This window comes from Rhinocladiella mackenziei (assembly GCF_000835555.1).
Source record: "Rhinocladiella mackenziei CBS 650.93 unplaced genomic scaffold supercont1.1, whole genome shotgun sequence".
Lineage (NCBI taxonomy): Eukaryota > Fungi > Ascomycota > Eurotiomycetes > Chaetothyriales > Herpotrichiellaceae > Rhinocladiella > Rhinocladiella mackenziei.
This window is the reverse complement of record NW_013550604.1, coordinates 5,109,344-5,124,832: the sequence shown is the minus strand read 5'-3', so window position 1 is coordinate 5,124,832 and position 15,489 is coordinate 5,109,344. Positions and strand designations below refer to the sequence as shown.

The 15,489-nt window shown below is 49.1% G+C and overlaps 4 protein-coding genes across 4 annotated transcripts in view; 1 reads left to right on the top strand and 3 right to left on the bottom strand.

Annotated features, from left to right (window-relative positions):
- Z518_01804 (uncharacterized protein) overlaps positions 1 to 644 on the bottom strand; it is a gene marked incomplete at both ends in the record, with an annotated part of 3,456 nt that extends 2,812 nt beyond the window's left edge. Inside the window, 2 exons of the mRNA XM_013422402.1 lie at positions 63 to 229; positions 302 to 644. Of these exons, the coding sequence (XP_013277856.1) occupies positions 63 to 229; positions 302 to 644 (510 nt within the window). The remainder of the gene's footprint in view (positions 1 to 62; positions 230 to 301) is intronic.
- A 10,452-nt stretch (positions 645 to 11,096) lies between these two features.
- Z518_01803 (uncharacterized protein) lies at positions 11,097 to 12,026 on the bottom strand (the record flags this gene model as incomplete). Its single annotated transcript, XM_013422401.1, has 1 exon — positions 11,097 to 12,026. One exon carries the CDS (start codon positions 12,024 to 12,026, stop codon positions 11,097 to 11,099), a length of 930 nt encoding a protein of 309 aa, XP_013277855.1.
- Positions 12,027 to 12,650: 624 nt separating this feature from the next.
- On the top strand, positions 12,651 to 14,416 carry Z518_01802 (uncharacterized protein; the record flags this gene model as incomplete). The annotated part of the gene is made up of 4 exons (XM_013422400.1): positions 12,651 to 13,130; positions 13,205 to 13,876; positions 13,937 to 14,046; positions 14,176 to 14,416. The coding sequence occupies 4 exons, from the start codon at positions 12,651 to 12,653 to the stop codon at positions 14,414 to 14,416; spliced, it is 1,503 nt and encodes a 500-aa protein (XP_013277854.1).
- Positions 14,417 to 14,558: 142 nt separating this feature from the next.
- Z518_01801 (uncharacterized protein) lies at positions 14,559 to 15,197 on the bottom strand (the record flags this gene model as incomplete). The annotated part of the gene is made up of 1 exon (XM_013422399.1): positions 14,559 to 15,197. One exon carries the CDS (start codon positions 15,195 to 15,197, stop codon positions 14,559 to 14,561), a length of 639 nt encoding a protein of 212 aa, XP_013277853.1.
- Positions 15,198 to 15,489: the final 292 nt, after the last annotated feature.

Genomic DNA, 15,489 nt, shown 5'->3' with positions numbered 1-15,489 from the left:
CCTCGAAAAGTTCTCGAGAAACTCGATACTCCGTCCGAACTCCGAACGACTTCCGGACGGACCCGCGTAACCCGAAGTGACAACGAATCTTGGGCCGGACCCTGCTGGATCCATAATTTCCAGTTCTCCAAACAACATCGCTTCCAGAGAAGAGTCTCAGAGTGGTCTCGATGATCGTCCAATTCGGCTTGCGTATCGAGCACGCGTATCGATGAAGCCACACGAGAAGCTTAAGTAGAACATATTTCCGTGGCCATGTTAAAATAAAAGTTCGACGTGACGTACTCCTCATTCACCGCACCGAACCAATACTGGGAGAATCGCGTCATCATTCGCTCCCACGTCGTATCCTTGGTCAAAACTTTCAAATTTTTCGCTTGTAACAGAATCGTGATATCACGAAACTGTCGAAATGCCGGCCGTTGAACCGCGATCAAGATCGACTCCCAGACTCGAGGCAATTGTTCCGGAGGAAGATAAGACATGAGTTGCTGTTCTCGCGATATCGGATCGATTCGTTGACCACGAGTCTCCACGCCGCGAGCCGTCGCGTTATACCGACTGTGATCGTAACTCGACGGGTAGTGTTGGACATGGGAACTGCTGTAATACTCGTAAATAATCGGAAGCAAGATGTCGTCCATCCATATGCGAAAATCCTCGTCCCGGAGTCGACTCGTCTGCTGATGTTCTCGATACAAATGGGGAAATAGAAAGTAGAGGGAAACATCTTCGAAGCCCACTAGACGACCGAAAGTGTAGTGCGGAATTTGGTGAACCGGACTTGAAGCTCCATTTATAAACACACGAATGCTATATTATTGCACAGAGCAACTATCTGTAACATCGTCTCAATGTTTCTATGGTGGGATATACACACAACACCCCTGTCCAACACAAGGTCTCATTGAACGCCTGAATAGTAGCAAGTGCCCCTTTATTGGAAAAGGGGTTCACTGTTATATAGGAGATAGCTAACTAAACGTGTATATATTTCAGCAAGCTGGCAGAACAAGTTGTAGAAGAATAACGGCTTATAACTTCACTACCACGCAGGCATATAAGGTGTTGAACTGTGAGACAATATATGGCAACGTTTTCAGCGTGGCAATGAATATTCAGCTAGACAAGAGTTTCGTCTACGAGCTGAACACGGAGACACCGAAAGATGGCGACAATCTTTGTCCATATAAACATGCAAGGCAGGACCTCAACTTGACAGAGAACAGAGCACTCCTTCAACTCTAGTTGTACCACACAAAGTTTGACACAAGGCTATCGGCAGGCACACGAGGCTATTCGACAGCCACAGTGGGCCTGCCAAGACCGTTTGAAGGGCTTCTATCACACACACACACAAAGGAGGCGATATCTCTACAACACACACATTTCGACAAAAATAATCAACACCAAAGCTCCCCTCCTATGGTCCATCACTGACGAACTGATAAATGGGGCGCCACAACCAATGAATGCTTGAGCTAGACAAGTTCACCGACAGGAAGGTTTGAACCCCCCTCGGTATCACTCAGTTTAACATCAACAATCACTGGCTGGAGCATTACGTTTACCCATCTAGGGCACCTAGAAATCTAGGCCGGACAACCCTCTTACCTTACCTATGATCGAACACTAGTAAGGCCCCTCAATTCTATCGGTTCGACTAAAACTTGGTGTGCCCACGAAGTTTCGTCCTTGATAGGTCAACCACGATTTGGTGTCAATTTTGAAGCAGTTTTTGGCATTATAAAATATAAACTTGTTTTTTTTTTTTTAATTTTGGAACCACCCGGTTGCAGCTTGGCGTTGTGCGGCGACGCCAAGACCGTCGTGCTAGCTGATCACGTAAGCATACGGCTTGGCAAAAGTCACGTGATATTGTCATATGGAAGTTCCTACCGCGTCGCCATCGGATCCAGTCTATAGGCACTCTACTCGATATCGACGTGATCTACCCATCGGATCCAGTCTATGAACCATATGGCCCCCCCCCCGGAGGGTGCGCCCTTCCTACTCGACATCGACATGGTCCGTAGATTGGATCCGATGAGTGAACCACCCTACGGATCAAATATTTTCCGAACCACCGCCGTCGGATTAACTATTTTTCCAACATACCATTTTCGGATTAAATATTTTCCGGCCTCACCCTCATCGGATCCAATCCGTGGACCATGTGCCTCCCCCGGCTCCCACTCGTGGTTCATGGATTGGATCCGATAAAGTCCCCCCGTCGCTCATCGGATCCAGTCTGTGGGCCACCCAGAGAAGCTCTACTAATCATACTCGAGATGTTTCGTAACCGAGCGTGAACGACAAGCCTCGACGTCGATATGATCCATGGATTGGATCCGATGGTGGCGGCTTTTCATCGGATCCAGTCTGTGAACCACTTAGACAGACTTGACTACTCGCGCTCGAGATGCATCGTAACCGAACGTGAACGACAAGCCTCGATGTCGAGATGATCCATAGATTGGATCCGATGGGTCGTAGTATCTTATTGTTGGACAATGTTACGTGGGTCACACTCGGTGTGGACGTCACGTGGGTTGAGGTCAGGGACTGTGAACACTGAGGCACGGGAGTAGAGATACAGAGCGTGTCGGTGTATCTAATGGTAGGGGTGTGATAATGAACGAAGTTGACTACGAAGGACACGAGGGTGTGGACTACGGCTATATAGACAGCTCCCTGATCCCATACGGGCAAGAACTCCTGACCTATGGCTTATGGACTCCCTGACCTGCCACTAGTCCATAGTCTCATAGATCAAATACTTCCCTTCCTGGAAATCACGTGTGCTCGGCACACCTGCCCTTCCTGTCTTCCTACAAAGCCACTCGTGACAGACAATAGCATTGAACAAATGCTAGCCAATCATTTACAACAGACTAGGATATATTGCAACACTCGCTCAATAAACTGTATCACCATCAACAGGCAGTAATGGTGACGTGCGCTCGTTAGATAGATATATAGATGGGCTCTCTCCTACACTCATGAGGAAGAGCCAGAGCACTCTTTCAATTCCACGAAGTTCAACAAGATCCGATGAGTGAACCACTCTAACGGATCAAATATTTTCCGGCCTCACCCTCATCGGATCCAATTCGTGGACGATGTGCCTCCCCGGGGCTCCCACTCGTGATTTATGAATTAGATCCGATGAAGTCCCCCCGTCGCCCATCGGATCCAGTCTATAGACCGCCCAGAGAAGCTCTACTAATTATACTCGAGATGTCTCGTAACCGAGCGTGAACGACAATCCTCGACGCCGAGATGATTCATGGGTTGGATCCGATAAGTCGTAGTGTTTCATCGAATCCAATCTGTGAACCACTCAGAGAAGCTGTACTAATCACACTTAAACGCTTCGTAACCGAGCGGGAATAGACAAGCCTCGACGTCGTTATGATCCATGGATTGGATCCGATGGCGGCGGCCTTTCATCGGATCCGATCTGTGAACTACTTAGACAGACCACTACTCGCGCTTGAGATGTATCGTAACCGAGCGTGAACGACAAGCCTCGATGTCGAGATGATTCATAGATTGGATCCGATGGGTCGTAGTATTTCATCGGATCCAGTCTGTGAACCACTCAGACAGGCTCTACTAATCGCACTCGAGACGCTTCGTAACCGAGAGTGAACGACAACCCTCGACGCCGAGATGATTCATAGATTGGATCCGATGGTTCGTGGTATTTCATCGGTTCTAATCTATGAACCACTTAGAGAAGCTCTATGTCATGGCACAACCTGAAATCCCCTCGAACGGTCTTGGCAGGCCCACTGTAGCTGTCGAATAGCCTTGCTCATAGCCTCGTGCGCCTGCGTGGTAGCCTTGTAGCATAACTGTATCTGTTGGATGACGAGAGGTCTCCATGGGCAACAACGTTACAGATGGTTGCTCTGTGCAACAGTGTAGCATTCGTGTGTCTATAAAAGGAGCCTCAACACCTCGATAGGTAGATAGGGAACAGAGAGCGCTCCTTCATCTCGAGTTGTACCACAAGTGCGACAGTTATGAGCCCGGCTATCGCTGCCGCCATTGCCTAATTTGTACTAGTCGCTTGTCTACACTTGCATAAGTGGATCGGATTAGGAAATCGATCAACACGGAACAACGTTATTCCTTCAAAGTATCTAGAACATTCGAACCCCACTTTGTTTTGTCAACATGAGCTTGAATCAATCGGACAGCTCTCCTGTCAAATCGGTCGTTGTCATCCTTGAGAAACCTTCGGACTGGAAGGAATGGTTGTTCACCATTCGCCAGAAGGCTGAGAACAACGATATTTGGCAGTATGTCGATCCGTCAAGGAATACACCACCGCAAACCCTTGAGAAGCCTGTGTATCCTCATCCCAAGGATGCGATGAGGCCGTTACCGAATAGGCAAATCACAGATGCCTCGACAATTTATGGTCTCGATGACAGGGAGATCGAAGTCTATCGTGACTTGAGGGATCGATACAAGATCCAGCTTGAGGAATGGAGAGCGAAAGACAAAGCCATGAAGGAGTTGAATGACAAGATTGTCGGCTCGGTCGCTCGCACGAACCACACGTTCATTGAGGACTCGAAGACCCCTTTTGATAAGTTGAGGGCGCTCAAGAAGCACCTTGCACCGACAGATCGCGCTCATGAAATGGAATTGATCAATGAGTACCGCAACAAGCTAGCGAAGCCACCAGCCACGCGCAACGTTGACAAATGGCTTCAATCCTGGGAGACCTTCTACAATGAAGGAAAGAGAATCAAATTGACGGAAGTTCAGGGTACGAGACCCATGTATGACTTCCTTGAAGCTGTCAAAGGATATGCTCCTCAGTTTAGTGGCGAACACACGAACGCACTACTGAGAGGAGAATCGAGAGATATCACGAACTTGTTTGAAGAGTTCCGTAATATCAGACGACTTGAAGCCGCGAGAGGAAGAACGTCGACATCACACACAGCATTCGCATCCTTCCAAGGACGTTCAGGGCCGAGGGCGCCGTGTCACTGTGGAGAGGAGCACTGGCTGAGAGAGTGTTGGTATGTCGTCGACTCGTTGCGACCGAATGATTGGAAGCCCGATCCCACGATCATGAAGAGGTTCCAAGATAAACTGAAGAAGAATGCAAAGTTTGCGTCGCTCGTTGAGAAAGCACGCAATGAAGCATCACAACCACGATCGAAAGGCTCACAGCAACAGGCTACTAAGCAGCAAAGAGCCATGGAATGCGAGAAGAATGAAGCATCTACAACGACTACGACCGAAGCATCCAAGTTAACAGGGTCGTTCACTGCTGTCTATTCGATGTCGAGTGACTACAAGTTGCGCACGCGCTGGATACTCGACTCAGGCGCAGATGTACACGTTTACAGCGGTAACATTGACGGTTACACGCGTACTCGTGAATCCTCAGAATCGCTCTACGTTGGTAGAGGCGTGTATCGCATTGAGAGTTGGGGAACTTTTGACGTCACCGTCAACACAGATCAAGGACTACGGATCATGACACTGCAAGATGTGGCGTACGTGCCTGACTTCAACACTAACATAATCTCACTGTCGAGACTCGTGAGAAAGGGTGTACACTGGGATACGGCAACACGTCGCCTTTACCGAGACGGTATGCCTCTCTGTCACGTCTCTGAGCTAGATGGACATTGGACTCTTGACTACGACAAGGGTAAAGGCCAGGATCATTCAGCCTTTCCTGTCTCAAGCACTTCACGACAGACGCGTTCCCTTCCTGCGTCGCAATGGCATCAAGTTATGGGTCATGCCAATCAAGAAGCAATACACCAACTTACGAATGCTTCAACCGGTGTTGAGATCACAGTACGAGATGCTCCGAAAGTCATTGAATGTGAAGCTTGCAGCTTGGCTAAATCGAAGCAAATTATATCACGACGCTCCGACCAAGAGGAGGCACCTGACAAGCCATTTGCTCGAGTTTCGTATGACTTGATACCGTTCAAGGAAGGATACAATGGCCACAAGTGGATGAGCCATTTCAGATGTTTCAAAACAGGCATGAATCATGTTTACACTCACGCAACAAAGGCCGCTGCGAATGACGTTATGTTTGAGTACGTCAACATGGTCAAAACACGATATGAGAAGAAAGTTGCTTTCATCCGCCTTGATGGGGAGAAGACTCTTGGAAATGACTTCAAAGCACTACTGACAAATAATGGCATATCATCAGAGCGTTCAGCTGTCAACACGCCACAGCAAAATGGAAACGCGGAACGCTCTGGGGGGGTGATAGTGGCAACCGCACGAGCGATGCGCATACATGCACGACTGCCAGAAAACCTATGGCCTGAGATTGTCAAAGCTGCCGGATACTTGCTCAATCGAACTCCCACCAGAATACTCAAATGGAAGACACCATTCGAAGCACTACATGGCACGAAGCCAGACTTGTCGCATCTCAGAGTATACGGCTGTAAGGCGTACACGCTTAGACATGGCATTCCGAGACTCAACAAGCTTGAGGAAAGAGCATCGATCGGCTACTTAATTGGATATGACTCGACAAACATCTATCGAATATGGCAACCGAATGCCGATCAAGTCATTCGAACAAGAGATGTTACCTTCGACGAGACGAGATTCTACAATCCAGACGATGTCTCAACTGAGCAACTTTTGCGTGAAGCTGCACCGCAAGTTATGGAAGTGCTAGACGACTTCAACAACTTACAAGATTCTGAGCCGTATGAACCCAACTATGACCTGGAAACCGATGGACCTGACACGATTGTTATTCGCCATCCACCGGAAACTGCACAACAGCATATACAGAAAGAGATCGAACAAGATAGTACAACATCGTCGGATGTGATGTTGCCAACGCCAGAGTCCACGCCCGAACTTGCGCCGCAATCGCACCCCGGGGGTGTGATTACGTCCACCAATCAGAGCACAGAGATTGCGGGAATTTTGACCAATCAGAATGCAGAAAATGACGACACATCGGTTGACCTTCCTCAAAGTGGAAATTTGGACGTTGCTCCGCGCGCCGCAGAGATATCGGCAGAAACGTCTCCGCACAACATTCTTCCCGAAGGGCAACGCCGAGTGCGTAAGCCTCGAAATCAAGCGTATATGGTAGCAGTGGACGAAGCACCAAGTACACTTAATGGATTTCACACAGCTTTCATGACAGGGCTCATGAATGGAAAGAAAGCTCAAAGAATACACCAAAATGATTTGCCACCTGCACCTCGAAGTTGGAAAGCGATGTTGAAGCATCCACATGCTTCGGGTTTCAAAGAAGCTGCACAAGTCGAGTTTGATGGGCTTGTGAACAAGAGAACATTCAAGCGAGTACCCAGAGTGTCGACACAAGGCAAGCAAGTTCTACCATTATTATGGGTATTTACATACAAGTTTGATGAGGATGGCTACCTCACCAAGTACAAAGCACGTATTTGTGTGCGTGGTGATTTGCAACTTACCAGTGATGAAACGTATGCGGCAACGTTAGCATGTCGAACCTTTCGAGCATTGATTGCTATCGCAGCATACTTCGACCTTGAAATTGTGCAACTTGACGCTATTAGTGCATTCCTGAATGCAACCCTCGACAAGGAGGTTTTTGTCGAGTTTCCAGAAGGATTTGAGGAAGAAGATAGTGCGCTTCTGTTGTTGAAGGCATTATATGGTTTGAAGGAAGCGCCATTACTGTGGTACAACGAGTTTACACGTGGACTTGAAGATATGGAACTGCAGCAAGTGCCAGGAGTGAACTGCTTGCTCCGCAATGATTGGCTCGTGGTGTTTTTCTACGTGGATGATATTATGATGCTATATCACAAGGACAACCAGGGCAAGTTTGACGACTTCCTTAGGAGATTGACGAATAAGTACGAGTTTCGTCTGCTGAACCAAGCCTCGTGGTTCCTTGGGATTCGCATCGTACGTGATCGTGGAAATCGTACGATTTGGCTCTGCCAGGATTCATACATCGACAAACTCGCAACTAAGTTCAACATCTCACCGTCAGACAAGCTGCCGAACACACCGCTTGACGCCAACATTGACCTTGCTCCATATGACAAGGAAGCGAAGGCGCAAGATGTCTACTTGTATCAGCAATATGTTGGATCCTGCAATTATGCCAATGTCATGACACGACCCGACATTGCATATGCATGCTCAAGACTTGCTGAATTCCTCAAGAATCCTTCACCAAAGCACATTGAGCAAGCACGGCGAATGATCAAATACTTGGTCAAGACGAAGACGCTGGCAATCAAGTACTCTCCGACGACACTTGAGCGCGTCTTCCTTTGTGCATCCGATGCCGCGTTTGCAGATGACAAAGTCACACGAAGAAGCTCCAATGGCTTCGTCTTCATGCTGTTTGGAGGCGCGATTGATTGGAAGGCTTCGAAGCAGAGGACTGTGACAACTTCCAGTACAGAGGCTGAACTACTTGCTCTGTCACAAGCATCAAAAGAGATGATTTGGTGGAATCGTCTCTTCAACCATATTCAATTCGACACCGAGGAGAATCCCTCGATTTATTCGGACAATGCTCAAACCATTCGTTTGTTGACCAAAGATGCAGTCAAGTTGACTACGAAGCTACGACACGTTGATATACACACTCATTGGCTACGGCAAGAGGTTCAACAACGACGTATTTGTGTAGATTGGTTACCGACAAGTCAAATGATTGCAGATGGTTTTACGAAGCCACTGTCTAGACAGAAATTTCAGACATTCGTTGAGCAACTTAATTTGGAAGATATTCAGGAAAGAATCGTCAACAAGGATTGAAACGTCGACGATGTCTTTCCTGGGGGGGTGTGTTGGATGACGAGAGGTCTCCATGGGCAACAACGTTACAGATGGTTGCTCTGTGCAACAGTGTAGCATTCGTGTGTCTATAAAAGGAGCCTCAACACCTCGATAGGTAGATAGGGAACAGAGAGCGCTCCTTCATCTCGAGTTGTACCACAAGTGCGACACCCCCCACCCCCCTCCTCTGAGGGTGTCCGTAGACTGGATCCGATGGAGGGTTGTCAAACAGATCTAGTTAAGTGCTCTAGTTGATCGCACGTGATCAAGTGCCAAGTATCACGTGTTCAGCGCCCCGCTCGAAGTGGTCCGTGGATTGGATCCAATGTGTGAGGGTTCGAGGTCAAGGAGACAATAATGTATTCTAGGAGTTCTAGGTACAAGACGTAGCACGAAGAGAGTCAAAATGGGATGCTACGCAGGAAGTGCTTGAAGAACCCCCGATTATGTAATCCTTGGCATGTGGTCCCGTGACAAAGGGAGGATTTCATCGGATCCAATCCATGGACCATGTCGATATCGAATGGGAGGCCCCCTCCCTCTGGGGGGGGCGAGGGGAGCACATAGTTCCGGAAAATGGTTGATCCGTTAAGGGTTGGGTGGTTCATAGACTGGATCCGATGGGCGACGAGGGGTCACCGGGGGAGCACGTGATTTAGGAAAAATGTTAATCCGTGAACCATGTCGACGTCGAGGCTCGTCGTTCACGCTCGGTTACGAGGGATGTCGAGTGTGATTAGTAGAGTTTTAGGTGGTCTATAGACTGGATCCAATGGCGAAGGCCTCGGAAAATAGTTAATCCGGTCCATAAATGAGACGAGACGAGCTAGGGTTTTGCCCGAGCTCGACTGGTCTCGCTCAGTCTCGGCTCGTTGAGAAGCCTGGGTATGAGGCGTGATACAATACTATATGCTCCGACCAGCGCCGGGAAGAGTCTCATTGGACAGATATATCCATTGCTCCGGCCTGGATGGGTACTATATATCATACTGTAGCGGGGCGCTACGTGCATGGATTATGTAAGGGGCAAGCAAACATGGGTGGGTATAAAGATGGCGAGAGCATTGAACTTTTCTTGTAATTAGAGCTTGGTGGGTGGTTGCTCAACAGCTTTGGCGACGACATCCTGCATGACAGGCACTCAAGTGCTAAACCGTTCATCACCTTTACAATACCATTAACCAGACTTGGGGATGAGTAAGTAAAGGGGCTAAACTCCATCCAAGGACTTCGAGCATTTCTTCTTTACGATAAGACTAATACTACATCTGGCCGACAAGAACTACTATGTGCACTAGAAGTGAACGGATATACGCATCGTAAGTGGACTGGCATCTAATATGTTTCACAGATCCAAGAATTCTTGGATCTGTGAAACATTCTCAACGAGTATCGAGTAACATATTCTCTCATAATTAATATCCGTTCGGCATTATACGCGGCGATACACACATTTCTGGTGGTGTAATTTATATGTTACGGGACGAAGGAGATGCTACACCAAGGACCACGTATCGGGTGTCGGACTCGTTTGCCAAAAATTCTTTTGAATTTTTTGATTGGTCGAGGCTAGATTAGCCTCAATCAGCGGCTTGCCTCGGCAACCGAGGATGAGCCGACTGAGACAAGTACTTCCTTCTGGCGGCGCCAGAAGGGTCTGAGCTCCAGCACGCGAAAACCCCTGTCCTTCGCGTTCATTATGTAATGACATATAATCAGTATGAGTAATTTTTGAAATACGTTTAAATGACTTGAATGACGGCTACAGTGAAGTATAGTTCTATGAAAGTGCAGAGAATTTTACTAGTAAAACTTTTGATCTGACGAACGTTAAGAAAAGCCCATTACACGTATTAGAGCTCAGACCCTTCTGGCGCGGCCAGAAGCCAGAAGGGTCCGAAACAACGCGGAGCATTGGGACCAACAGCCTAAATTTATTTTGCCACCTCCCCACTGTAGCGAAATACCATCGTACTATTCGCATTGAGATTAAGCAGTCTTCTATAAGTTTTTCTACGTTGTTAGTATATTGCTCGCATTAAGAAGAGTCTCTATTAAGACATAGGCTAGCGCCGTAAGAGGAGCACTCTCGTGACGACGATTCTTGTGAATTTTTAGGCAGTGGAAGCATTGTCAGAATATAATTCATCATCAATGGCCTGGGTACTCTACGACAATTCCAGGGAGTCGGGTCCTAAATCGATGGAGCTCTTTAACATCGGAGTTTGGGAGCACTTGTGAAAAATATCTCGGTTTGGGAGATCTATCAGTTCGGACCTGGCCTACTCTTCTGTCCATTTCTCCCCTGTTGATTCCGACAACGTCAATGTAAAATCATAGTATGCATCCTCAACTTCTTTCATCTTCTGCCCTTGGACCCATACACCTTTTCCATTCACTTTGTCAGGCTCCGCCGAGACAAGATATGCAACGGCCCAGGCGAGATCTTCAGGGACGCTCTTCACTATCATGGAGTCGGGAATAAGCTCCAAGATGGGTGCTGTCAAAGGTGTCACGGTAGTCCATGGCACAAGTAGCGAGATGGTAATATTGGCCTCCTTACAGTCTGTTCTCCTGGACGCTGAGCGCATCAAACCCAATATGGCGTGTTTGGAGGCGCAGTACAATGATGTGTCGGAGAGAGGAAGGTAGGAATTGGCTGATCCGACGAAAATGATTCGTCCGCCCTTGGCTAATCGTTTCATATGATGCATTGCGAGCTTGAGGTTGTAGATCGGCCCCATGAGATTGACATCGAAAATTGTTTTCGGGGGAGCCTTCAATCTCTGGCTTTTGCCATCTTCCACTTCCTCCATCTCATCGGCGGAGAAATCGTAGAAGACGCTCTTTGATGCCTTCTCTTTTGTGGGATGTCCAGCGGGAAAAGTGTTGTTGACTTCGGGGTCAATGCCTGCATTGCATATAACCACGTCCAACGCCCCAAACTTAGACACCACCCACTCGAAGAGCTCAACCTGTTGCGTCCACGAAGTCACGTCGCATGCGTGAGATGCAGCGCCGTGGCCGATCGAGTCCGCCGCTTTCTGTGACTGCGCCGCGTCCAGGTCGACGACCACCACTTGTGCCCCATATTCAGCTAGGAGTTTTGCTGTGGCATATCCAATTCCTGAGGCTGATCCAGTCACCACTGCAACTTTTGATGGTAATTTGCTGTTGAGAAATTCGGGAGAGGGACGTTCAATGATACTCATTGTGCCAAAGGGTGACCGGAATCGCCGCCGGTGGGTGGCCTTGATGAGCCAGGAAGATCACTTCAGGTAAACGATTCCTCCTAGCTTCATAGTGCCTTTGGGTGCGACTGACTCAGTTCATTTTACCTCAGGTCTGTGATATCCATTATCGGCGGAGCAAAGCGACATTGAAGTCTAGGGTGCAATTCAAGGTTTTGGTCGTGGTTGAAGATCCATCTACCATCGGGCTCCGCTGTGCACGACTCCTTCCAGGGCAAAGAGTTATCCTAATCGAGGTGCATCAGGTGGACCAAGGCAGAATTACCAAAGACCATCTGCCCGCGTGGTTGCTTCGCTACGAGCCTTGGGCAGCGGATGGCTCCACGCTAGCTGAGTCAACCAGACTGCCGTAAGTGTCACCCCGGCCAAACCTGGAGAGGCATATGGGGTTGGAAGCATCTAGCTTCATACGGCATGGTTCGGATGGCCTAGTTCCAGGATGATGGTGGGGGGGGGGGTTGTGTGCGGAGAAACTGGAACCCTTTGTTGTCGCCATCAACATCTGTACCGCATCTACAACAACCACTTGAAGCCAACCTCCCCCCTGGACCATCTTATATCTGTCCTTGCTGCTCAGAGTTTTCTATGACCGCGGACGTTGGCTCGTGCCTACCAGGCAAGGAGCCAAGTGCCTCAAGAGACTCGACTCGTCGAGCACGAAAGCGGGAAACAGACCGGCGTGCGCAACGGGGACATCGTCAGCGGCAAAAGGCCTATGTGCGCCAACTCGAGGAGATTGTCAGAGACCTGAACACCCAGAACAGTCGCGACGACCGACTTCTCGCACTGCAGACCGAAAAGGCGCGGCTCCAAGAACGTTGCAATGCATTGACTGCCAAGCTCGAAAGAGTTCGCATGGCAGTTTGCGTGGATGATATTCCATCATCAGAACCCACAAAATTAACCACGCCTTCACCGATAGATCTTGTCTGCGAAGGAGTCAACGATAATCACACGGATGTCCACGATGCGTTTGGCCTGCTAGGAGATTCTGAGCCGTCAACCCAGGAGGGAGGCTCCCTTGCGTCATTTCCCGACGAGAGAGGCCAGCGTCTCGACTCCGCAGTACGTTGCTTTCGCCGTGTTTCACTTAGGCGTGACTTTTCCTTGTTACGAGTTGGGCTGAATTTGTTGCACAGGGATCAAAACTTTTTCCCTTCCCAACAGGAGATGCCGGGCATCCTGACGAAGACCACTGGATCTCCACATTGTTCAACCTTGGAGAGGCCCCAAAGCCGGACACTCTATCTGACATAAACAACACCATGCCTGTGTCGAATATAGGCATGGGTACTGAAGGTAATCCGTTGAATCGACTGCGCTTGGTAACTTCAGATATGCCGGCCGCGTTTTCGGGCGATGGCGACTTCGGTGCGTCCAATGAGGCTCCATTTCCTTTGGTCGATTCTAGGGAACATGTCGACTACGGCCGCTTCCACCTAGAACAGCACGATATGTCGGATATCGTCACCATACACGACGAAGAGCAATCAAATCTCACATTAACCAAGTCTCCCGGCGAAGCCATCCCAAGATCCATGTCCCTATCGAAAACTCCCAGAGCCTCCTGTTTCCCACGATATGGACCTCCTGCCTGTCATTCGGATAAGGTATTCCTCACTTTCATCGAGGAAGCCGGAAAAGAACATCAAGCATGCCGATTTGACATGAGTCGTCCAACCCTGCGAAGGCTGCTGGCGAATTTGCCGGTTGATTGTCTTTCTTTCCGCCTGTTTCACTATGTGTCCGAGATACCTGCACCGCTGCAGAACTTGTTAGCCGTTTTCTGGGTGCAATACCTATTTCTGCGGGTATGCTTTTACCCCATTATCCGTCAACGTGGAAGCTGATTTTGAGTCTGTTAATCTTAGTGGCATGTCCTGCAAACCTCGGAGGCTTACGAAGATGTCCCCAGCTTTCTACGCCCAACTCCACTAGAATGCATAGTGCCTCATCAGTCATTCATTGGAATGTTGGTCTGGTGAGTGAAAAGTATCTCGATCAAGTCTGATGACAGCCATCTGTCACCAGTGGTATCTAGACAGCTCACATGCATCACATACTGATCTTTGCTCATTCACAAACTCCAATGATCTGACTGCAGCCCCAGGCCCAAACTTCGAGAAGCACTGATTCGGGATTCCACAAAGGTCGACATCGAAGCTATTGGTCTGAGTCTGATGCAAAATCTCGACCCCAATTTTTCTCGGAATGCTGCGGAAGACACCAGCATGCCGCCAGGGAGTATGGATGTGATCGAGATGATCGAGCGGCAGGCAAAGTCTCTGAAGTTTTGGAAGGTGAAGGCCAGTTTCTTTGATGAATATCCACAGTACGCAGGATGCTTTTGAGACAGCATTGCAAGATCGAAGGTATTCCATCAGCCGCTTGCCGGGAACAACAAGTGAGTAGCCAGCGTTGTCCTACAGCGCGCGAATACTCCTTATGCGTTACGGGGAGACGATTTCCGAATATGCACACAGTTCTTCAAACTCACGCAGTGGCGGTGTCTGCGCCATCAATGTATTGGAGCTTGAGAAGATGCGTTTCAAGCTGTGGCGTGACCTCGTCTGACTTCGCCGACTCTTCGCTGTCATAACCCAACAGGACCGAGCACCAAGTCGTCTCACCCATGTCAACAGCAAATCCAGCCTTGCTGCTCTTGTAGTTCCTCGCTTTGCTCGCGACCTTGTCCTTGATATCGTCTGCACTCCGGTCGGCCCCTTCATCCCAGACAAAGAGTCTGACATACTCCTCCGACAACATCCCCGGTGGGACGACCTTGTAGTGCCGCACCAGCGGCCTGCCCCGCTCGAAGCACGTCGCTATGCAATTGATGACGGGATTAAATGCTTCCGTCTGCCAGAACGCCCAGTGGTCCTCAATCTTGCGCCAGGAGAACATGATCACGAACGTGTCCGGGGCGGTAAGTGAGTAGCCCCAGCCCACTCGCCTGACACCTTCGCCCATGGACGATGGCTTCACGAAATCCCGCTCAATCATGGCCGTCGTTTCGCTGTCGCGCTCCTTGGCCAGTTTGAACAGCACAATCTCCGTTACTGGATAACCCATTGCCGAGACATGTCCTCGTAGCATGTTCTCGAGCTGCTTCATATCCGCTGCTGTCGCCATTTCGATTGGTGCTATTGTAAGTTACGAAGCTGCTCCTCTTTCCGTGACGGCTGGCGTGTGGTACTCGTGTGCCAGCTTCGACGGCTTTTGTTTGAGCGAAACTAGTCTGCAAGGCAGTTGACTTCGACAGCTCATGGCTTTATTATTTTAATGGTCAATTCCCCCCGCTCACTATCCTCCAATGTCATCCTGACTGAGGTAAGCCTGCGGTGCAGAGCCCTTGTTTACTGGCCGAGTTTGGATTCGACGCTCTGGTGTCACACCGATTGAGCCCCGGTTTGATTGATCTCGG